General features: G+C 43.9%; 1 protein-coding gene across 2 annotated transcripts; it reads right to left on the bottom strand.

The window, feature by feature from the left end:
• Window positions 1-1,156: 1,156 nt before the first annotated feature.
• Window positions 1,157-24,680, bottom strand: sec22c (SEC22 homolog C, vesicle trafficking protein). 2 transcript variants are annotated; one of them, XR_003862849.2, is made up of 7 exons: window positions 24,496-24,680; window positions 15,953-16,164; window positions 8,595-8,758; window positions 4,723-4,902; window positions 4,494-4,612; window positions 3,136-4,040; window positions 1,157-3,060 (listed from the first exon to the last, which is right to left on the bottom strand). XR_003862849.2 is itself a non-coding variant. In XM_029654286.2 (6 exons), exons 2-6 carry the CDS (start codon window positions 16,132-16,134, stop codon window positions 3,774-3,776), a joined length of 912 nt encoding a protein of 303 aa, XP_029510146.1. In that variant the 5' UTR covers window positions 16,135-16,164; window positions 24,496-24,680; the 3' UTR covers window positions 1,157-3,773. The 2 variants fall into 2 exon arrangements, 1 of the variants encoding a protein (XP_029510146.1); XM_029654286.2 differs by having other exon boundaries at window positions 1,157-4,040.
• Between the last annotated feature and the right edge of the window lie 526 nt (window positions 24,681-25,206).

The raw sequence follows: 25,206 nt of genomic DNA on the forward strand, positions 1-25,206 counted from the left end.
GATGAATGAGGCAGTTCACTACATGATGGATGAATGAGGCAGTTCACTACATGATGGATGAATGAGGCAGTTCACTACATGATGGATGAATGAGGCAGTTCACTACATGATGGATGAATGAGGCAGTTCACTACATGATGGATGAATGAGGCAGTTCACTACATGATGGATGAATGAGGCAGTTCGCTACATGATGGATGAATGAGGCAGTTCGCTACATGCTGGATGAATGAGGTAAACATGTTCTTCAGTTCACTACATGATGGATGAATGAGGTAAACATGTTCTTCAGTTCACTACATGCTGGATAAAGGAGGTAAACATGTTCTTCTATTAGCTACATGCTGGATGAATGAGGTAAACATGTTCTTCTATTAGCTACATGCTGGATGAATGAGGTAAACATGTTCTTCTATTAGCTACATGATGGATGAATGAGGTAAACATGTTCTTCAGTTCACTACATGCTGGATAAACGAGGTAAACATGTTCTTCTATTAGCTACATGATGGATAAACGAGGTAAACATGTTCTTCTATTAGCTACATGATGGATGAATGAGGTAAACATGTTCTTCTATTAGCTACATGATGGATGAATGAGGTAAACATGTTCTTCTATTAGCTACATGCTGGATAAACGAGGTAAAGGTGTTCTTCAGTTCGCTACATGCTGGATAAACGAGGTAAAGGTGTTCTTCAGTTCGCTACATGCTGGATAAACGAGGTAAAGGTGTTCTTCAGTTCGCTACATGCTGGATGTTGTTCATAGCAAAACACTGCAGTTTATAAATAAGACATGATTTGAACATGGTTTGGTTTGAACATGGTTTGATTTGAACATGGTTTGGTTTGAACATGGTTTGGTTTGATTTGAACATGGTTTGGTTTGAACATGGTTTGGTTTGATTTGAACATGGTTTGGTTTGATTTGAACATGGTTTGGTTTGATTTGAACATGGTTTGGTTTGATTTGATCATGGTTTGGTTTGATTTGAACATGGTTTGATTTGAACATGGTTTGGTTTGATTTGAACATGGTTCGGTTTGATTTGAACATGGTATGGTTTGATTTGAACATGGTTTGGTTTGAACATGGTTTGATTTGAAATGTCATCATACTTTAGAACGTTTATGGCAACAATCAACATCATTCATTTGGTCAAACAGATTACTGCACCTTTCAGACAGTGGTTTATTTTACTTTAGAAAATACAAACCACACAATAGGTAAACCATGTGTTAATACAGGTATCTCTAATCAATTTCGGTTATGAAAGACACCCAACACTTTGAAAAGGAGGGCCTGAATGTTACCCCTTGTAGACTGAAACGTTGACACGCTCTCTCCCCCACTTCAATTGACAATTTTAAGTAAACTGTAAAGGACTCCTTGACATTAAAGCAGCCATCATTACACAGAACAAAACTCAATTATACAAAAGATTAATTCAACATATTGGTCTATCAGTTACAACAGCTTAACCTGGGGGGGGTCTTCCTGCAACCCCCCCCACATTGTTCCCTCAACCAGATGAGTTCAGTAGTTAACACTAAACCAGCCAACCGTAGTGCAAATGGTCTTGGATATAAAACTATTGGACATTCCGTTACCAGGTGCTTGAGGAACAAATATCTACACATTACCAAGATTTGTTCATTTCAGTAGAGCGGGTATGAATCTTCAATTCACAATTTTGTATTCAAACTGTCTCTCAATCATAGAAAAAGCGGTAAATAGTTCCTTCCAAATATGTCTTTTCAGCTCAAATTCTGCTGAAATTAATTATATTTCTTATTTACCAGATTACTATACAAGCTGTAAAAACATGAACAGACTAGACATTAGAAATATCGCAGACTGGAAGGAGCCCAAGTCACATCTATATATTTTTTTAATTTAACTAGGCAAGTCAGTTAAGAACAAATTCTTATTTACAATGACAGCCTACCACCGGCCAAACCCGGACGACGCTGGGCCAATTGTGCGCCGCCCTATGGGTCTCCCAATCACGGCCGGTTGTGATACAGCCTGGAATCAAACCAGGGTCTGTAGTGACACCTCTAGCATTGAGATGCAGTGCCTTAGACCGCTGCGCCACTCAGAAGCCCCAAAAGCATAAATCGATCGATCTATACAAAAAGCAACATACACTGTCACTACAGTATATCTCTCTAGTCACCCCCAAAACCAATTCTTTCTTTGGCCGCCTCTCCTTCCAGTTCTCTGCTGCCAATGACTGGAACGAACTACAAAAATCTCTTAAATTGGAAACACTTATCTCCCTCACTAGCTTCAAGCACCAACTGTCAGAGCATCTTACAGATTACTGCACCTGTACATAGCCCACCTATAATTTAGCCCAAACAACTACCTCTTTCCCAACTGTATTTAATTAATTTATTTATTTTGCTCCTTTGCACCCCATTATTTTTATTTCTACTTTGCACATTCTTCCATTGCAATACTACCATTCCAGTGTTTTACTTGCTATATTGTATTTACTTTGCCACCATGGCCTTTTTTGCCTTTACCTCCCTTCTCACCTAATTTGCTCACATTGTATATAGACTTGTTTATACTGTATTATTGACTGTATGTTTGTTTTACTCCATGTGTAACTCTGTGTTGTTGTATGTGTCGAACTGCTTTGCTTTATCTTGGCCAGGTCGCAATTGTAAATGAGAACTTGTTCTCAACTTGCTTACCTGGTTAAATAAAGGTGAAATAAAATAAATAAAAATTATTACGGTGTTACAAAATCTATTTTAACTACACAATATAAAACGTTTCTGTATTCATTTTAACTTATGATTTCCGTATGTTTTAGATATAAGAAAAAAAAATGAAACTACAACCATTGTTACCAAGCAACATACTATTACCAACAGCCTTCTTGAACAACAAATTAGATACATTATATTGATAATATAAATACCTTACTTAGCCATGTAAAGTATAAAACCATGATCTAAATATATATATATTAACTCCTCAATACTGACCACCATGAAGAGCAATAACACCTGGTGTTGTGGCTGTAAATCTAGAGGGAAGCACCTCCTGCTTGGGAAGCTTTCTGCATAAACAACAGAAAATACTGTAAGCTAATTGGCTAGACTCTATGTCAAGCACCTCCTGCTTGGGAAGCTTTCTGCATAAACAACAGAAAATACTTTGGTGAGACATTTTGATTGGTCAATTCTACAGAACGCAAAAGAAAGCAATAAAGCAAATTGAATTGAAAGCACAGTACATTTCCTATGAGACGAGCTGCATTTAGACCCCGGAGAATCTGACTGGTAGTTGATTATCCCTTACTGAGCTACAGCAGTGGTCTGATTGGACAGCGAGTGTTCTTTACGTCACTGATGATGTAATCTCAATTACCTCGTCCAACGTAGACCTACTGTCTGACTGGCTATAGTCACACGGATGCCCTTTAATTAGACAGTCAGTATTTTACAAATTCATATCATTCAAGTATTTTGTTCAGAACTATTGTCTTCATCTGGAATTCATTTCTAAAAGACGATTTGAGGACCATCCAACACCCCCCCCCCCCCCCTGGTTAGGGCCTCCACTACTCCTCAAACCTGCCTGGGACGCCACGTAAACGCAGTGCAGATAAACATGGAAATAAAGCAACAAATTACCCACAAATTATATACAAACAAAACAATGTTATATCCCACTGGACTTGATAGGAGACGTCTGTCTGGGTTGGATCCCCTTACTGCGATGGTGCTACGCACTAACTGGTCCCCCCTCTTTCAGACCCCGCAGTCATTGGTTCTGTCGTGTAGTTTCCGGTTGAGGGTGAGGAGGGTGACGAGGACGGCCACCGCCAGGTGGAACAGCAGCTGCCAGACATTCCTCAGACCAAACAGGAAGCAGTTACAGACCACAACCACAGTCAGCAGTGTCAGGGACTTGACCCTCTTCAGAGAAGAGTGGAACAGATACAGGTGACACTGACCGACACAGCACAGGAACGCCAGCAGAAACGCCAGCACGTTCCAGATTCCTTCATAATCGTCCTGTAACAAACAGGACATAAGAACCATAGAACACAGTGTTCACATTGACAGACAGTGGGTCTTTATGAGCGGACTACAACATTGGCAAAATATAAGACATGATCAGCCAAGTTGAATTAGACATGGCTAAATAGAATAGTGTACCTGGAAGGTGTCTTCTATGTTTAATAGAATAGTGTACCTGGAAGGTGTCTGCTATGTGTTTAATAGTGTACCTGGAAGGTGTCTCCTATGTGTTTAATAGTGTACCTGGAAGGTGTCTGCTATGTGTTTAATAGTGTACCTGGAAGGTGTCTCCTATGTGTTTAATAGTGTACCTGGAAGGTGTCTCCTATGTGTTTAATAGTGTACCTGGAAGGTGTCTGCTATGTGTTTAATAGTGTACCTGGAAGGTGTCTGCTATGTGGTTAATAGTGTACCTGGAAGGTGTCTGCTATGTGGTTAATAGTGTACCTGGAAGGTGTACTCTATGAGGTGAACCCCCCTGATGAGGTTCAGAGAAGAACACATGATGTTGAGGACCAGTGAGAGGATTCCTGGGCCGGTCACTGGCTCCAACCTCTGGTTCTGACCTGGAGGACCGATGCAACACAACACAGGATCACGCAACGTTTAACTGAAGTAATACAGTGCAACATTGATCTCTGGTTAGAGGCAAAGGTCCTCCTCCTCGGATTCTTACCGGATTCAGAAAGTTGTTCCGCGTGGCCATTGGCTGAGCCGTTGGTAAACTCCACCTCCTCCAGAGTGAGGATCTGCAAGGGGCGGGTTTTCAGATCCTCCTGTACCTCGGTCAGAGTGACCTCCAGCGCTGGACCACCCCTCTGGTTATACTGCTGCTGCAGCCAGGCTATGCTGTTGTCTAATAGAATAGAATATTAACCCTTCTAGTTATACTGCTACTGCAGCCAGGCTATGCTGTTGTCTAATAGAATAGAATATTAACCCTTCTAGTTATACTGCTACTGTAGCCAGACTATGCTGTTGTCTAATATAATATCTTCTAGTTATACTGCTACTGTAGCCAGACTATGCTGTTGTCTAATATAATATCTTCTAGTTATACTGCTACTGCAGCCAGACTATGCTGTTGTCTAATAGAATAGAATATTAACCCTTCTAGTTATACTGCTACTGCAGCCAGACTATGCTGTTGTCTAATATAATATCTTCTAGTTATACTGCTACTGCAGCCAGACTATGCTGTTGTCTAATACAGTATAATATAATATATTCTAGTTATACTGCAGCCAGACTATACTGTTGTCTAATATAATATCTTCTAGTTATACTGCTACTGCAGCCAGACTATGCTGTTGTCTAATATAATATATTCTAGTTATACTGCTACTGCAGCCAGACTATGCTGTTGTCTAATACAGTATAATATAATATATTCTGGTTATACTGCTACTGCAGCCAGACTATGCTGTTGTCTAATATAATATCTTCTAGTTATACTGCTACTGCAGCCAGACTATGCTGTTGTCTAATACAGTATAATATAATATATTCTGGTTATACTGCTACTGCAGCCAGACTATGCTGTTGTCTAATATAATATATTCTAGTTATACTGCTACTGCAGCCAGACTATGCTGTTGTCTAATACAGTATAATATAATATATTCTGGTTATACTGCTACTGCAGCCAGACTATGCTGTTGTCTAATATAATATCTTCTAGTTATACTGCTCCTACAGCCAGACTATGCTGTTGTCTAATACAGTATAATATAATATATTCTGGTTATACTGCTCCTACAGCCAGACTATGCTGTTGTCTAATAGAATAGAATATAATATCTTCTAATTATACTGCTACTGCAGCCAGACTATGGTGTTGTCTTATACAGTATAATATAATATCTTCTAGTTATACTGCTGCTGGAGCCAGGCTATGCTGTTGTCTAATATAATATCTTCTAGTTATACTGCTACTGCAGCCAGACTATGCTGTTGTCTAATACAGTATAATATAATATATTCTGGTTATACTGCTCCTACAGCCAGGCTATGCTGTTGTCTAATAGAATATAATATCTTCTAGTTATACTGCTCCTGCAGCAATGATATTGTATGCCGTTTTTAAGTATCTGGACTCCTGCCTGCCTCATGGGACAAATCAAATATTTTGATGAACTTCAGATGACCTCTGTTCAATTCATATTAATGTTAGTTAGAGCACCAAGGCTCTAACCACAAGGCTACCTGCTGGACTGTAGCACCAAGGCTCTAACCACAAGGCTACCTGCTGGACTGTAGCACCAAGGCTCTAACCACGAGGCTACCTGCTGGACTGTAGCACCAAGGCTCTAATCACGAGGCTACCTGCTGGACTGTAGCACCAAGGCTCTAACCACAAGGCTACCTGCTGGACTGTAGCACCAAGGCTCTAACCACAAGGCTACCTGCTGGACTGTAGCACCAAGGCTCTAACCACAAGGCTACCTGCTGGACTGTAGCACCAAGGCTCTAACCACAAGGCTACCTGCTGGACTGTAGCACCAAGGCTCTAACCACAAGGCTACCTGCTGGACTGTAGCACCAAGGCTCTAACCACGAGGCTACCTGCTGGACTGTAGCACCAAGGCTCTAACCACGAGGCTACCTGCTGGACTGTAGCACCAAGGCTCTAACCACGAGGCTACCTGCTGGACTGTAGCACCAAGGCTCTAACCACAAGGCTACCTGCTGGACTGTAGCACCAAGGCTCTAACCACAAGGCTACCTGCTGGACTGTAGCACCAAGGCTCTAACCACAAGGCTACCTGCTGGACTGTAGCACCAAGGCTCTAACCACTAGGCTACCTGCTGGACTGTAGCACCAAGGCTCTAACCACAAGGCTACCTGCTGGACTGTAGCACCAAGGCTCTAACCACTAGGCTACCTGCTGGACTGTAGCACCAAGGCTCTAACCACTAGGCTACCTGCTGGACTGTAGCACCAAGGCTCTAACCACGAGGCTACCTGCTGGACTGTAGCACCAAGGCTCTAACCACGAGGCTACCTGCTGGACTGTAGCACCAAGGCTCTAACCACTAGGCTACCTGCTGGACTGTAGCACCAAGGCTCTAACCACTAGGCTACCTGCTGGACTGTAGCACCAAGGCTCTAACCACTAGGCTACCTGCTGGACTGTAGCACCAAGGCTCTAACCACATGGCTACCTGCTGGACTGTAGCACCAAGGCTCTAACCACGAGGCTACCTGCTGGACTGTAGCACCAAGGCTCTAACCACTAGGCTACCTGCTGGACTGTAGCACCAAGGCTCTAACCACGAGGCTACCTGCTGGACTGTAGCACCAAGGCTCTAACCACTAGGCTACCTGCTGGACTGTAGCACCAAGGCTCTAACCACTAGGCTACCTGCTGGACTGTAGCACCAAGGCTCTAACCACGAGGCTACCTGCTGGACTGTAGCACCAAGGCTCTAACCACGAGGCTACCTGCTGGACTGTAGCACCAAGGCTCTAACCACAAGGCTACCTGCTGGACTGTAGCACCAAGGCTCTAACCACAAGGCTACCTGCTGGACTGTAGCACCAAGGCTCTAACCACTAGGCTACCTGCTGGACTGTAGCACCAAGGCTCTAACCACGAGGCTACCTGCTGGACTGTAGCACCAAGGCTCTAACCACAAGGCTACCTGCTGGACTGTAGCACCAAGGCTCTAACCACGAGGCTATCTGCTGGACTGTAGCACCAAGGCTCTAACCACAAGGCTACCTGCTGGACTGTAGCACCAAGGCTCTAACCACGAGGCTACCTGCAGGACTGTAGCACCAAGGCTCTAACCACTAGGCTACCTGCTGGACTGTAGCACCAAGGCTCTAACCACGAGGCTACCTGCTGGACTGTAGCACCAAGGCTCTAACCACGAGGCTACCTGCTGGACTGTAGCACCAAGGCTCTAACCACGAGGCTACCTGCTGGACTGTAGCACCAAGGCTCTAACCACGAGGCTACCTGCTGGACTGTAGCACCAAGGCTCTAACCACGAGGCTACCTGCTGGACTGTAGCACCAAGGCTCTAGGGGTAGGCAACCCTTGTTTTGATTTATCTAACCTGGAAGACCAGACGTGTTGAACTTAGGCAATCCCTGAATTGATCCAACAGCTCAGTTGGTCAGGTGTGGTGCCTAGTTGGAACAAAATCCTGCAGTCCCTGCAGCACTCCAGGAACAGGGTTGCCTACCCCTGCTCTAGGGTCCTGTGGTACTACAGGAACAGGGTTGTCTACTCCTGCTCTAGGGTCCTGTGGTACTACAGGAACAGGGTTGTCTACCCCTGCTCTAGGGTCCTGTGGTACTACAGGAACAGGGTTGTCTAATCCTGCTCTAGGGTCCTGTGGTACTACAGGAACAGGGTTGTCTACCCCTGCTCTAGGGTCCTGGGGTACTACAGGAACAGAGTTGTCTACACCTCCACACTTCTCAACCCTCCACCACCCCTCTCCCTCTTCTCAAATAAAATCAAATTGTATTTGTCACATACACATGGTTAGCAGATGTTAGTGCGAGTGTAACGAAATGCTTGTGCTTCTACATACCGAACTCCAGAAAGGGGTACGGCCTGGCTGCCAGGGCAACCTTGGCGCTGTCCATATGAGCTGTGAACTCCCAGCGCAGGTCCTCTAGAAAACAGAAGGCCATGGCTGCAGGGAGCCTGGCGTCACATACACTCATGTAGGATACGCCCTCACTGGAGAGGAAACTAGAGGGAGGAGGAAAGGAGGGGAGTTGGGGGGGGGGTAGTGAACAAACAGCTGGGCACAGCTTGCCCACAGTATGCAGCAGGACAGTTTCTGAATCCTTTCAAAATGTAGAGACTGGTTTCTGATCTGTTTAACCAATTCTGTTTAACGTCTAATCTTCTCTTTCCAATGTCCTTACTCTCTGTTGAGGTACAGTGCCTTCAGAAAGTATTCACACCCCTAGACTTAAACACATTTTGTGTTACAGCCTGAATTTAAAAATGGATTACATTGAGATTGTGTGTAGGCCAGTGACCACACACACACACCATAATGTCAACGTGGAATTATGTTTTTAGAAATTAAAAATTAAAAGCCGAAATCCCACACGTCACGGAGTACCACTCTTTTGATATTTTCAAGCATGTGGCTGCATCGTGTTATGTTATTCGCCTTTCAGCAGGACAATAACCTAAAGTACAAAGCCAAATCTACACTGGAGTAGTTCCTGAGTGGTCTAGTTAAAGTTTGGACTGAAATCAGCTTTAAAATCTATGGCAGGACTGAAAAATGGCTGTCTAGCCAACGATCATCTACCAACTTGCCAGAGCTTACCCAGAAATACAGCTTTATATCACTGCCAAAGGTGATTCTAACACGTACTGACTCATACAGAAATCCAATTTACATAAGTATTCACACCCCTGCCGTCAATACTTTGTAGAAGCACCTTTCGTAGCAACTATAGCCGTGAGTCTTTTTTGGGAAAGTCGATGACATTTCCACACATGGATTGTGCAACATTGACCTATGAACCTTTTCAAGATTCTTCAAGCTCCGTCAAAATGTTTGTTGATCATGTCTAGACATCTAATTTCAGGTCTTGATGGTACTCAGTAATGTGTTGTATTGGATTTGCCAGATGTGTTTTTTTTACAGTATTACTTTAGTGCCTTGTTGCAAACAGGATGCATGTTTTGGGAATATTTGTTATTCTGTACAGGCTTCCTTCTTTTCACTCTGTCAATTAGGTCAGTATTGTGGAGTAACTACAATGTTTATCCATCCTCCATTTTATCCCATCACAGCTATTAAACTCGGTTTTAAAGTCACCATTGGCCTCATTGTGAAGTTAGGAAGGACGCCTGTATCTTTGTAATGACCGGGCGTATCGATTCACAATCCAAAGTGTAAATAATAACTTCACCACGCTCAAAGGGATATCCAATATCTGCTTTTTTGTTGTCGTTATTTTTACCCATCTACCAATAGGTGCCCTTATTTGCAGGGCATTGGAACATCTCCCTGGTCTTTGTGGTTGAATCTGTTTGTAATTTAATGCTCGACTGAGGGACATTACAGATAATTGTTTGTCTGGAGTACAAAGGTGAGATAGTCATTCAAAAGTCATGTTAAACACTATTATTACACACAAAGTGAGTCCATGCAACTTATTAAGCATATTTTTTACTCCTGAACTTATTGAGGCTTGCCATAACATTGGGGTTGAATAATTTTTCATTCAAGACATTTCAAATTTTTATTAATTGTCCCCCAAAAATGTAAAAACATAGTTCCAGTGACATTATGGGGTATTGTGACATTATGGGGTACTATGTGAAGGCCAGTGACATTATGGGGTACTGTGTGAAGGCCGGTGACATTATGGGGTATTGTGTGAAGGCCAGTGACATTATGGGGTACTGTGTGAAGGCCAGTGACATTATGGGGTACTGTGTGAAGGCCAGTGACATTATGGGGTACTGTGTGAAGGCCAGTGACATTATGGGGTACTGTGTGAAGGCCAGTGACATTATGGGGTGACATTATTGTGTGAAGGCCAGTGACATTATGGGGTACTGTGTGAAGGCCAGTGACATTATGGGGTACTGTGTGAAGGCCAGTGACATTATGGGGTACTGTGTGAAGGCCAGTGACATTATGGGGTACTGTGTGAAGGCCAGTGACATTATGGGGTACTGTGTGAAGGCCAGTGACATTATGGGGTACTGTGTGAAGGCCGGTGACATTATGGGGTACTGTGTGAAGGCCAGTGACATTATGGGGTACCAGGCCAGTGACATTATGGGGTACTGTGTGAAGGGGTGACATTATGGGGTACTGTGTGAAGGCCAGTGACATTATGGGGTACTGTGTGAAGGCCAGTGACATTATGGGGTACTGTGTGAAGGCCAGTGACATTATGGGGTACTGTGTGAAGGCCAGTGACATTATGGGGTACTGTGTGAAGGCCAGTGACATTATGGGGTACTGTGTGAAGTGACATTATGGGGTATTGTGTGAAGGCCAGTGACATTATGGGGTACTGTGTGAAGGCCAGTGACATTATGGGGTACTGTGTGAAGGCCAGTGACATTATGGGGTAGGCCAGTGACATTATGTGTGAAGGCCAGTGACATTATGGGGTATTGTGTGAAGGCCAGTGACATTATTGTGTGAAGGCCAGTGACATTATGTGTGAAGGCCAGTGACATTATGGGGTATTGTGTGAAGGCCAGTGACATTATGGGGTATTGTGTGAAGGCCAGTGACATTATGGGGTACTGTGTGAAGGCCAGTGACATTATGGGGTATTGTGTGAAGGCCAGTGACATTATGGGGTATTGTGTGAAGGCCAGTGACATTATTACTGTGTGAAGGCCAGTGACATTATGGGGTACTGTGTGAAGGCCAGTGACCTGTGTGAAGGCCAGTGACATTATGGGGTATTGTGTGAAGGCCAGTGACATTATGGGGTACTGTGTGAAGGCCAGTGACATTATGGGGTACTGTGTGAAGGCCAGTGACATTATGGGGTACTGTGTGAAGGCCAGTGACATTATGGGGTACTGTGTGAAGGGGTGACATTATGGGGTGTGAAGGCCAGTGACATTATGGGGTACTGTGTGAAGGCCGGTGACATTATGGGGTACTGTGTGAAGGCCGGTGACATTATGGGGTACTGTGTGAAGGCCGGTGACATTATGGGGTACTGTGTGAAGGCGGTGACATTATGGGGTACTGTGTGAAGGCCGGTGACATTATGGGGTACTGTGTGTGACATTATGGGGTACTGTGTGAAGGCCGGTGACATTATGGGGTACTGTGTGAAGGCCGGTGGGTACTGTGTGAAGGCCGGTGACATTATGGGGTACTGTGTGAAGGCCGGTGACATTATGGGGTACTGTGTGAAGGCCGGTGACATTATGGGGTACTGTGTGAAGGCCGGTGACATTATGGGGTACTTATGGGGTACTGTGTGAAGGCCGGTGACATTATGGGGTACTGTGTGAAGGCCGGTGACATTATGGGGTACTGTGTGAAGGCCGGTGACATTATGGGGTACTGTGTGAAGGCCGGTGACATTATGGGGTACTGTGTGAAGGCCGGTGACATTATGGGGTACTGTGTGAAGGCCGGTGACATTATGGGGTACTGTGTGAAGGCCGGTGACATTATACTGTGTGAAGGCCGGTGACATTATGGGGTACTGTGTGAAGGCCGGTGACATTATTACTGTGTGAAGGCGGTGACATTATGGGGTACTGTGTGAAGGCCGGTGACATTATGGGGTACTGTGTGAAGGCCGGTGACATTATGGGGTGTGAAGGCCGGTGACATTATGGGGTACTGTGTGAAGGCCGGTGACATTATGGGGTACTGTGTGAAGGCCGGTGACATTATGGGGTACTGTGAAGGCGGTGACATTATGGGGTACTGTGTGAAGGCCGGTGACATTATGGGGTACTGTGTGAAGGCGGTGACATTATGGGGTACTGTGTGAAGGCCGGTGACATTATGGGGTACTGTGTGAAGGCCGGTGACATTATGGGGTACTGTGTGAAGGCCGGTGACATTATTACTGTGTGAAGGCCGGTGACATTATGGGGTACTGTGTGAAGGCCGGTGACATTATGGGGTACTGTGTGAAGGCCGGTGACATTGAAGGCGGTGACATTATGGGGTACTGTGTGAAGGCCAGTGACATTATGGGGTACTGTGTGAAGGCCGGTGACATTATGGGGTACTGTGTGAAGGCCGGTGACATTATGTACTGTGACATTGAAGGCCGGTGACATTATGGGGTACTGTGTGAAGGCCAGTGACATTATGGGGTACTGTGTGAAGGCCGGTGACATTATGGGGTACTGTGTGAAGGCCGGTGACATTATGGGGTACTGTGTGTGACATTATGGGGTACTGTGTGAAGTGACATTACTGTGTGAAGGGGTGACATTATGGGGTACTGTGAAGGCCGGTGACATTATGGGGTACTGTGTGAAGGCCGGTGACATTATTACTGTGTGAAGGGGTGACATTATGGGGTACTGTGTGAAGGCCAGTGACATTATGGGGTACTGTGTGAAGGCCAGTGACATTATGGGGTACTGTGTGAAGGCCAGTGACATTATGGGGTACTGTGTGAAGGCCAGTGACATTATGGGGTACTGTGTGAAGGGGTGACATTATGGGGTACTGTGTGAAGGCCAGTGACATTATGGGGTATTGTGTGAAGGCCAGTGACATTATGGGGTATGTGTGAAGGCCAGTGACATTATGGGGTACTGTGTGAAGGCCAGTGACATTATGGGGTACTGTGTGTAGGCCAGTGACATTATGGGGTGTAGGCCAGTGACATTATGGGGTATTGTGTGAAGGCCAGTGACATTATGGGGTATTGTGTGAAGGCCAGTGACATTATGGGGTATTGTGTGAAGGCCAGTGACATTGTGTGAAGGGTGACATTATGGGGTATTGTGTGAAGGCCAGTGACATTATGGGGTATTGTGTGAAGGCCAGTGACATTATGGGGTATTGTGTAGGCCAGTGACATTATGGGGTATTGTGTGAAGGCCAGTGACATTATGGGGTATTGTGTGTAGGCCAGTGACATTATGGGGTATTGTGTGTAGGCCAGTGACATTATGGGGTATTGTGTGAAGGCCAGTGACATTATGGGGTACTGTGTGAAGGCCAGTGACATTATGGGGTATTGTGTGTAGGCCAGTGACATTATGGGGTACTGTGTGAAGGCCAGTGACATTATGGGGTATTGTGTGTAGGCCAGTGACATTATGGGGTATGTGTGAAGGCCAGTGACATTATGGGGTATTGTGTGTAGGCCAGTGACATTATGGGGTATTGTGTGTAGGCCAGTGACATTATGAAGGCCAGTGACATTATGGGGTGTGTGTGAAGGCCAGTGACATTATGGGGTATGTGTGTGGCCAGTGACATTATGGGGGTATTGTGTGAAGGCCAGTGACATTATGGGGTACTGTGTGAAGGCCAGTGACATTATGGGGTATTGTGTGTAGGCCAGTGACATTATGGGGTATTGTGTGAAGGCCAGTGACATTATGGGGTATTGTGTGTAGGCCAGTGACATTATGGGGTATTGTGTGAAGGCCAGTGACATTATGGGGTATTGTGTGAAGGCCAGTGACATTATGGGGTATTGTGTGGGCCAGTGACATTATGGGGTACTGTGTGAAGGCCAGTGACATTATGGGGTACTGTGTGAAGGCCAGTGACATTATGGGGTATTGTGTGTAGGCCAGTGTGGGGTAAGGCCAGTGACATTATGGGGTATTGTGTGAAGGCCAGTGACATTATGGGGTATTGTGTGTAGGCCAGTGACATTATGGGGTATTGTGTGAAGGCCAGTGACATTATGGGGTATTGTGTGAAGGCCAGTGACATTATGGGGTATTGTGTGAAGGCCAGTGACATTATGGGGTATTGTGTGAAGGCCAGTGACATTATGGGGTATTGTGTGTAGGCCAGTGACATTATGGGGTATTGTGTGAAGGCCAGTGACATTATGGGGTATTGTGTGAAGGCCAGTGACATTATGGGGTATGTGTGTGTAGGCCAGTGACCAGTGACATTATGGGGTATTGTGTGAAGGCCAGTGACATTATGGGGTATTGTGTGAAGGCCAGTGACATTATGGGGTATTGTGTGAAGGCCAGTGACATTATGGGGTATTGTGTGAAGGCCAGTGACATTATGGGGTATTGTGTGAAGGCCAGTGACATTATGGGGTACTGTGTGTAGGCCAGTGACATTATGGGGTATTGTGTGAAGGCCAGTGACATTATGGGGTATTGTGTGAAGGCCAGTGACATTATGGGGTATTGTGTGAAGGCCAGTGACATTATGGGGTATTGTGTGAAGGCCAGTGACATTACTGTGTGAAGGCCAGTGACATTATGGGGTGTGAAGGCCAGTGACATTATGGGGTATTGTGTGAAGGCCAGTGACATTATGGGGTATTGTGTAGGCCAGTGACATTAGATTGCCAGTGATTATGGGGTACTGTGTGAAGGCCAGTGACATTATGGGGTATTGTGTGAAGGCCAGTGACATTATGGGGTATGTGAAGGCCAGTGACATTAGGCCAGTGAGGCCAGTGACATTATGGGGTATTGTGTGAAGGCCAGTGACATTATGGGGTATTGTGTGAAGGCCAGTGACATTATGGGGTATTGTGTGAAGGCCAGTGACATTATGGGGTATTGTGTGAAGGCCAGTGACATTATGGGGTATTGTGTGAAGGCCAGTGACATTATGGGGTATTGTGTGAAGGCCAGTGACATTATGTGAAGGCCAGTGACATTATGGGGTATTGTGTGAAGGCCAGTGACATTATGGGGTATTGTGTGAAGGCCAGTGACATTATTGTGTGAAGGCCAGTGACATTATGGGGTACTGTGTGAAGGCCAGTGACATTATGAAGGCCAGTGGGTATTGTGTGAAGGCCAGTGACATTATGGGGTATTGTGTGAAGGCCAGTGACATTATGGGGTATTGTGTGAAGGCCAGTGACATTATGGGGTATTGTGTGAAGGCCAGTGACATTATGGGGTATTGTGTGAAGGCCAGTGACATTATGGGGTACTGTGTGAAGGCCAGTGACCAAAACATCTCAATATAAATAATTTTAAATTCAGGTTGTAACAAAATGTTGTAAAAGTTAGGGGTGTGAATACTTTCTGAAGTGTGTGTGTCCTTTATATGTATATATACACATATCTAGCTCTCTCTACACATATCTATCTATCTATACACATATCTATCTATACACATATCTATCTCTCTACATATCTATCTATACACATACATTTATACACACATATCTATACTTACACACATGCATCTATACTTACACACCAGGTATAGTATATACTATAAAAAAAGATATATCTTACTATATATTGAGGTCATGGCCCTTGACCACCCCTCTGTCAGGGAACAGGCTGAGGGCCTTGGAAATGGTCCGTAGCTGCTGCTTCCTCTCCTGCAGCTCTGGGTTGTGTTGGAAGTCAGTGGAGGCTGAGAGAGGCAGACCATCCCTGACCCGCACCACCAGGGCAAACAGGATCAGAGACATGGTCCACACAGGCCACTGGGTTCACATAGCCTGCAACGACATCACAGGAAAACATTTAGCACAGCGCAATACAAAATACAGAGGACAGGGCAGGCCATGAGACTCAGAGACTCCGTTACAACGGAGACACATCTGGTATGAAGTCAGTACCGCAGTCAGGGCAGGCCAGGAGACTCAGAGACTCCGTTACAACGGAGACACATCTGGTATGAAGTCAGTACTGCAGTCAGGGCAGGCCAGGAGACTCAGAGACTCCGTTACAACGGAGACACATCTGGTATGAAGTCAGTACCACAGTCAGGGGTGTATTCATTTAGGAACCAAACATGGAGGGACATAAATCTGTCCAACTAACGCTCAGTAGTAGTAGGCTAACGGTTAGCTGCTAACCAGTTGTCAGTCACTAGGTGGTACATCAGCTCAGTAGTAGTAGTAGGCTAACGGTTAGCTGCTAACCAGTTGTCAGTCACTAGGTGGTACATCAGCTCAGTAGTAGTAGGCTAACGGTTAGCTGCTAACCAGTTGTCGGTCACTAGGTGGTACATCAGCTCAGTAGTAGTAGGCTAACGGTTAGCTGCTAGCCAGTTGTCAGTCACTAGGTGGAACATCAGCTCAGTAGTAGTAGGCTAAGAGTTAGCTGCTAACAGTTAGCTAGCCAATTGTCAGTCACTAGGTGGTGCATCAGCTCAGTAGTAGTAGTAGGCTAACAGTTAGCTGCTAACAGTTAGCTAGCCAGTTGTCAGTCACTAGGTGGAACATCAGCTCAGTAGTAGTAGGCTAAGAGTTAGCTGCTAACAGTTAGCTAGCCAGTTGTCAGTCACTAGGTGGTGCATCAGCTCAGTAGTAGTAGTAGTAGTAGGCTAACAGTTAGCTAGCCAGTTGTCAGTCACTAGGTGGTGCATCAGCTCAGTAGTAGTAGTAGGCTAACAGTTAGCTGCTAACAGTTAGCTAGCCAGTTGTCAGTCACTAGGTGGTGCATCAGCTCAGTAGTAGTAGTAGTAGTAGGCTAACAGTTAGCTGCTAACAGTTAGCTAGCCAGTTGTCAGTCACTAGGTGGTGCATCAGCTCAGTAGTAGTAGGCTAACAGTTAGCTGCTAACAGTTAGCTAGCCAGTTGTCAGTCACTAGGTGGTGCATCAGCTCAGTAGTAGGCTAACAGTTAGCTGCTAACAGTTAGCTAGCCAGTTGTCAGTCACTAGGTGGTGCATCAGCTCAGTAGTAGGCTAACAGTTAGCTAGCCAGTTGTCAGTCACTAGATGGTGCATCAGCTCAGTAGTAGGCTAACAGTTAGCTAGCCAGTTGTCAGTCACTAGGTGGTACATCAGCTCAGTAGTAGGCTAACAGTTAGCTAGCTAGTGTAATATATGGCAGAATGATGGTAAACAGGGCTCATGATGGTTTCAACATGTTTTCTTTTACAAGGTGGTGCTGATGATTAAGGCAAGGCGTCTCGGCCTCTCTATGGACTCATTTTTACATTTTTTTTAACACCCGTAACTGCCATTTCCTGTGATGGAGTCTTAAATGAACAAAAACAAGGGAAATCCCTGTAATCTTCCTTGCTTGTTGAACCTAATTTAGCTAGCTAACAGTAGGGACATCTAAGGTTCAGCATAATTATGTCTACATTCCAAAGTGCTGATAGAACGTTCAGGTTTCTATGATGTGAAGCATGCACACAATGAAAACACATGCACACAATGAAAACACATGCACACCTGCCAAGCTCATGCACGTGTTTTAGGGTTGGGCGGTATCCAGATTTTCCTATCGTTATACCGTGCCGCTCTCAGTTTGGGATTGGAAAAAAAGCCCATTTGAGCATCGATTACCAGAATGTTAACAAAATTAGCACAATAGCAAATGTCCATGGAGGCTGCTAGCTAAATACTCTAAAGAGCGCAAACAGGAAAAAAAACTTGATTTAACCAGGTAAACTAGTTGAGAACAAGTTCTCATTTACAACTGCGACCTGGCCAAGATAAAACAAAGCAGTGCGACAAACAACACAGTTACACATGGAATAAACAAGCAGAAAAAAAGAAAGTCTATATACAGTGTGTGCAAATGGTGTGAGGTGGTAAGGCAATAAATAGGCCATAGTAGCAAAGTAATTACAATTTAGCAGATTAACACTGGAGTGATGGATGAGCAGATGATGATAACAAACATGGAGATAATTATCTATAACATTTTTCTTAGCACATGCCCCCAAATTTAGTCTCCATAGTAGAGGAACTATCACCTCTCAAACAGGGCCAATCACTAGGGCCAGCTCACAAGTATTGGCTTTTTAGACACGGTTCCTAATCAATACTAAAAGCAAAATCATTTTGAAAACATAAAAACAACGATCACGTCAACACAGACCGCAAACTGGCAACACAATGCTTAAGTAGGCTACCGTAGTAATCTAACCGCTATTCGGTGGGCTACAGGGAATCTGAACACTGTTCACTCGTGTTTCAGCCTATGTAAAAGGTTCCCATTGTATTTCTTTGCAGTGCTAACATAATTTCAGATTTTCGAAATGTATAAAATCTCAAATCTAGTTCAAAGGCATTTTAGAAGCACTGCTTCTATAGCTAATACCGGACACTCATTCATTCTCCATCGCTCAGCCTTCTAAACTCACGACTCCATTTAATGCGAAGATGTTTATATTTATTTTTGATTATACTTTGTAATGCTTTTTGTGACGTGGATCATAATTACAGTTACAGTCTGAGGTTGCGTGATCCTTGTAATGTTACGGGAAAAATACAACTAATGGGAAGCAGAATTAAATGCATATCTCACTGCACAAATGCGACCAGTTATTTTTCATATGTGCATTTAATTTCATTCACTAGCAAATGCGAGTGAACTGCTGGCACTTTAGAGCCCACTGAATGTCCATATAATGTTAGCTAGAAACAAATGTGTTTACCTTTCCACAACACATGGAGTCAAAAAGGGATTTGTCCATGTTTTTACCTGACAGCTGACAGTCGGCAAATTCAGCATCACAACAAACAGGACGAGGGGCAGAAAACATATGTCTGTGTCCTGAAGTTCGAGAATCGGGATGTTAGAGTGAGTGGATTTATTTTTTATTAAAATGTTTTTAAAAATATATATATAAAAGCATGCCCTTTTCATTTCTGCGTACTTTTAACATTACATGCATGGACAGAGAATTGCATAGCTGGTACGCTAAATACATGCATGTTGGCAGGTCTGCTGCTCGCTTAACCCTTGAAGCCAGCCGCACCAATGTGTCAGAGGAAACACCGCCCAGCTGGTGACCGAAGTCAGCTTGTAGGCTCCTAGCCCGCCATAAGGAGTCGCTAGATTGCGATGAGACAAGAAAATCCCGGCCGGCCAAACCCTCCCCTATCCTGGACAACGCTGGACCAATTGTCTCCCGGTCACGGCCAGCTGTGACACAGCCTGGGATAAAGTCCATGGAGAATAAGAACACCTCCTCCCAGCTGCCCACTGCACTGAAGATAGGAAACACTGTCACCACTGATAAATCCACCATAATTGAGAATTTCAATAAGCATTTTTCTACGGCTGGCCATGCTTTCCACCTGGCTACTCCTACCCCGGTCAACAGCACTGCACCCCCAACAGCAACTCGCCCAAGCCTTCCCCATTTCTCCTTCTCCCAAATCCATTCAGCTGATGTTCTGAAAGAGCTGCAAAATCTGGACCCCTACAAATCAGCTGGGCTAGACAATCTGGACCCTTTCTTTCTAAAATTATCTGCCGAAATTGTTGCCACCCCTATTACTAGCCTGTTCAACCTCTCTTTCGTGTCATCTGAGATTCCCAAAGATTGAAAAGCAGCTGCGGTCATCCCCCGCTTCAAAGGGGGGGGGCACTCTTGACCCAAACTGCTACAGACCTATATCTATCCTACCATGCCTTTCTAAGGTCTTCGAAAGCCAAGTCAACAAACAGATTACCGACCATTTCGAATCTCACCATACCTTCTCTGCTATGCAATCTGGTTTCAGAGCTGGTCATGGGTGCACCTAAGCCACGCTCAAGGTCCTAAACGATATCTTAACCGCCATCGATAAGAAACATTACTGTGCAGCCGTATTCATTGATCTGGCCAAGGCTTTCGACTCTGTCAACCACCACATCCTCATCGGCAGACTCGACAGCCTTGGTTTCTCAAATGATTGCCTCGCCTGGTTCACCAACTACTTCTCTGATAGAGTTCAGTGTGTCAAATCGGAGGGTCTGCTGTCCGGACCTCTGGCAGTCTCTATGGGGGTGCCACAGGGTTCAATTCTTGGACCGACTCTCTTCTCTGTATACATCAATGAGGTCGCTCTTGCTGCTGGTGAGTCTCTGATCCACCTCTACGCAGACGACACCATTCTGTATACTTCCGGCCCTTCTTTGGACACTGTGTTAACAACCCTCCAGGCAAGCTTCAATGCCATACAACTCTCCTTCCGTGGCCTCCAATTGCTCTTAAATACAAGTAAAACTAAATGCATGCTCTTCAACCGATCGCTACCTGCACCTACCCGCCTGTCCAACATCACTACTCTGGACGGCTCTGACTTAGAATACGTGGACAACTACAAATACTTAGGTGTCTGGTTAGACTGTAAACTCTCCTTCCAGACCCATATCAAACATCTCCAATCCAAAGTTAAATCTAGAATTGGCTTCCTATTTCGCAACAAAGCATCCTTCACTCATGCTGCCAAACATACCCTTGTAAAATTGACCATCCTACCAATCCTCGACTTTGGCGATGTCATTTACAAAATAGCCTCCAATACCCTACTCAACAAATTGGATGCAGTCTATCACAGTGCAATCCGTTTTGTCACCAAAGCCCCATATATTACCCACCATTGCGACCTGTACGCTCTCGTTGGCTGGCCCTCGCTTCATACTCGTCGCCAAACCCACTGGCTCCATGTCATCTACAAGACCCTGCTAGGTAAAGTCCCCCTTATCTCAGCTCGCTGGTCACCATAGCATCTCCCACCTGTAGCACACGCTCCAGCAGGTATATCTCTCTAGTCACCCCCAAAACCAATTCTTTCTTTGGCCGCCTCTCCTTCCAGTTCTCTGCTGCCAATGACTGGAACGAACTACAAAAATCTCTTAAATTGGAAACACTTATCTCCCTCACTAGCTTCAAGCACCAACTGTCAGAGCATCTTACAGATTACTGCACCTGTACATAGCCCACCTATAATTTAGCCCAAACAACTACCTCTTTCCCAACTGTATTTAATTAATTTATTTATTTTGCTCCTTTGCACCCCATTATTTTTATTTCTACTTTGCACATTCTTCCATTGCAAAACTACCATTCCAGTGTTTTACTTGCTATATTGTATTTACTTTGCCACCATGGCCTTTTTGCCTTTACCTCCCTTCTCACCTAATTTGCTCACATTGTATATAGACTTGTTTTTTTTACTGTATTATTGACTGTATGTTTGTTTTACTCCATGTGTAACTCTGTGTCGTTGTATGTGTCGAACTGCTTTGCTTTATCTTGGCCAGGTCGCAATTGTAAATGAGAACTTGTTCTCAACTTGCCTACATGGTTAAATAAAGGTGAAATAAAAAAATAAAAAAATAAAACTCAGGACTGTAGTTTTGGTTATTTATTTCACCTTTATTTAACCAGATAAGCCAGTTGAGAACAAGTTCTCATTGACAACTGCGACCTGGCCACGAAAAAGTAAAGCAGTGCAACAAAAACAGAGTTACGCAGCGACGCCTCAAACAAATCGACGCAGTGCCTTAGACCGCTGCGCCACACGGGAGGCAGCTAGCTACATGTCTAAACAAAAGACTCCCAAATGCAAGTAGCCATTTCACGTTCTGTATCCTGTGCATGTGACAAATAAACATTGATTTTCTATAGTGTGTGTTTACCAGAAACTTGAAGAACAACATGACCAGCACCAAAGTCAGATTAAGATATCACATTAGTGGTGGTAGGCAGCAGCAGGATCGTACGCGTTCATTCAAACTTTACTGCGTTTGCCAGCAGCTCTTAGCAGTGTTTGATGTACAGCGCTGTTTATGACTTCAAGCCTATCAACTCCTGAGATTAGGCTGGCAATACTAAAGTGCCTATTAGAACATCCAATAGTCAAAGATATATGAAATACAGATGGTATAGAGAGAAATAGTCAACGCGTTATAATTCCTACAATAACTAACCTAAAACTTCTTAACTGGGAATATTGAACCACCAGCTTTCATATATTCTCATGTTCTGAGCAAGGAACTTAAACATTAGCTTGTTTACATTGTAATTTGTTATATATTTAAACCAAATAGAACATGTTTCATTAGTTATTTGAGACTAAATAGATTTTATTTATGTATTATATTAAAATGAAAGTGTTTGCGTGTAGTGATCACGTTTCGTGTGGGGGGACAAAACACATTTATGCACGATGGCGCACAAGGTTTCTGTGTAATTCATAAGAGGGTGTAAACGATGCTGAATGCGTGTAGAATAGGGCTGCCCCCAATTAGTCAACTAGTTGATTGTTAGGCTGTTGGTGGACCGAGACGGTTTAAGTCGAGCAGTAAATATATATACACGGTACAGTCGGGAAGTATTCAGACCCCTTAACATTTTCCACTTTGTTCCGCTCCAGCCCAGATTTTTTACATTTTTTATTTTACCTTTATTTATGACGTGTACTGTTAGATAGAGGCGCGTGACCTGAAAGCTCCACTTTGTTTTCCTCCGGTATTGAACGCAGTTTATCCCGTCTTCAATTTTATTGATTATTTACTTTTAAAAATACCTAAAGTTGTATTAGGAAAGTTGTTTGAAATGTTTGGACAAAGATTACAGGTAACTTATGAGATATTTTGTAGTCATGTTGCACGACTTGGAACCAGTGTTTTTCTGGATCAAACGCACCAAATAAATTGACATTTTGGATATATATCGACAGAATTAATCGAACAAAAGGACCATTTGTGATGTTTATGGGACATATTGGAGTGCCAACAGTAGAAGCTCTTCAAAGGTAAGTCATGAATTATATCGTTATTTCTGAGTTTTGTGTCGCGCCTGGCGGGTTGTATAATGATTGTCATGTGTTTGATGGGGTGCTGTCCTCAGATAATAGCATGGTTTGCTTTCGCTGTAAAGCCTTTTTGAAATCTGACACAGTGGCTCGATTAAAAAGATGTGTATCTATTTAATTTAGTTAGTTATTTAACTAGTCAAGTCAGTTAAGAACAAATTCTTATTTTCAATGACGGCCTAGGAACAGTGGGTTAACTGCCGGTTCAGGGGCAGAACGACAGATTTGTACCTTGTCAGCTCGGGGATTTGAACTTGCAACCTTTCGGTTACTAGTCCAACGCTCTAACCACTAGGCTACCCTGCCGATGCACTGCTCGCTCCAGAATGCACTCTCCCGCCAATTTGTGCAAATTCATTATTATTTCATAACTTCATTTTGCGAGTTGTTTACATTTGATTGTTAGTTATATCAATTCCCCATTACATATCACTAGTACATTTACAGCTAATACATAGGGCGTGTCTATGTATGTAAAATATGTTAAAAATATTAGAGAAAAAGATTGCTCGCATGAACAGATGACTTTCGATAGACCAAGATTGTTTTGTTGTTGTACGGGACAGCCCTAGTGTGGACAAAGAGCCCTCCAATAGGTTTACCAAAGAGCCCTCCAATAGGTTTACCAAAGAGCCCTCCAATAGGTTTACCAAAGAGCCCTCCAATAGGTTTACCAAAACAAGTTGATCAACTTTCAAAGCATAATTGCTTTCCCATTGTTCCTCAATTGCAGTGTACGATACCATTTTCTAGTCTCTACTTTTATCCAATGTAAAAAAAAAAAAACACTTCAAATGTTGCTACATAAGACTGAAACGAGGAGATCCGTCACATCTTATCTGCAAAAAGACCTACCGCACCGACAACCGTTAAATTAAAAATAATTGTATGTCAACATTCTGGCTTGTAGAGGTCGTCTGAGGAAACGTTCCTGATCCAAACGCTCATTTATGCCCGACGTTGAATCCAATACAACTCAACGTCGGGTCTCCAGGCGAAGGTTTGCCCTGCCTGCAAACAAATGGCTACACTAGTTAGATGGCTGAATGCACGTTTCATTGCCACAACCAGTGAAATATGAGTCTAAAAGTAGCAATGTGTTCAGCAGCAAGCCTGACTTTCAGTAAGAGTGATTAACTTTAGATGCACGGGTCTCCATAATTATCTTAGGAATAGATATATCACACAAATAAACGCACTGTGGCGAACATAAACATTGCTTGTTGCAAACGTGGCTGGCTAATAACGTTAGCAGCTAGCTACTATGTGTACCTTACCTTAACCTTCTTCGGTACATTTTGTTTATCTCAAATTGTTGTGATACAACATGTGAATGAAAGTAGACACTTTAGTTGTGTTTTGCTAATTACTGTACATGTAATTTATAGTAGACTGTTGTCCAATACTTTGAAAGACCCACTAGCTTTCTTAATATTTTGCTAAGCATTATGGGTAAAGATGAAAACAAATCTCTTTCCGGGTTCTGCGCTTCTTTTTTTTTTTAAAGAAACAGTAGCTCAATAAACTTTACGGTTAGGGTTGGAACTTCCCATAGTTTCCCAAACTCGGCCCTGTGTCCCCTCTAACAGTACACAGCTGATTTAAATGACCAACGCATCATCATGCTTTGATTATTTGAATCAGCTGTGTAGTGCTACCTTTTCTACCGATTCTTTGTGCCAGTTATGATCCATTTCAATAATAACGTTTTCATTTCTCAAAGTCATTGTCATGTTGTTAATCATAAAAATCAGAAGTAAAAAAGTATAAAATTCAAAAAAGTAAAAATGTAACTATGGCAAGAGCACTAGCCTCTGCCATAAGGACACATTGATACACTGTGGTCCATTGGCGGCTAAAGAAATGAATGTTACATTTACATTTACATTTAAGTCATTTAGCAGACGCTCTTATCCAGAGCGACTTACAAATTGGTGCTTTCACCTTATGACATCCAGTGGAACAGCCACTTTACAATAGTGCATCTA

Source organism: Oncorhynchus nerka, linkage group LG6, assembly GCF_034236695.1.
Source record: "Oncorhynchus nerka isolate Pitt River linkage group LG6, Oner_Uvic_2.0, whole genome shotgun sequence".
Taxonomy (NCBI): Eukaryota; Metazoa; Chordata; class Actinopteri; order Salmoniformes; family Salmonidae; genus Oncorhynchus; species Oncorhynchus nerka.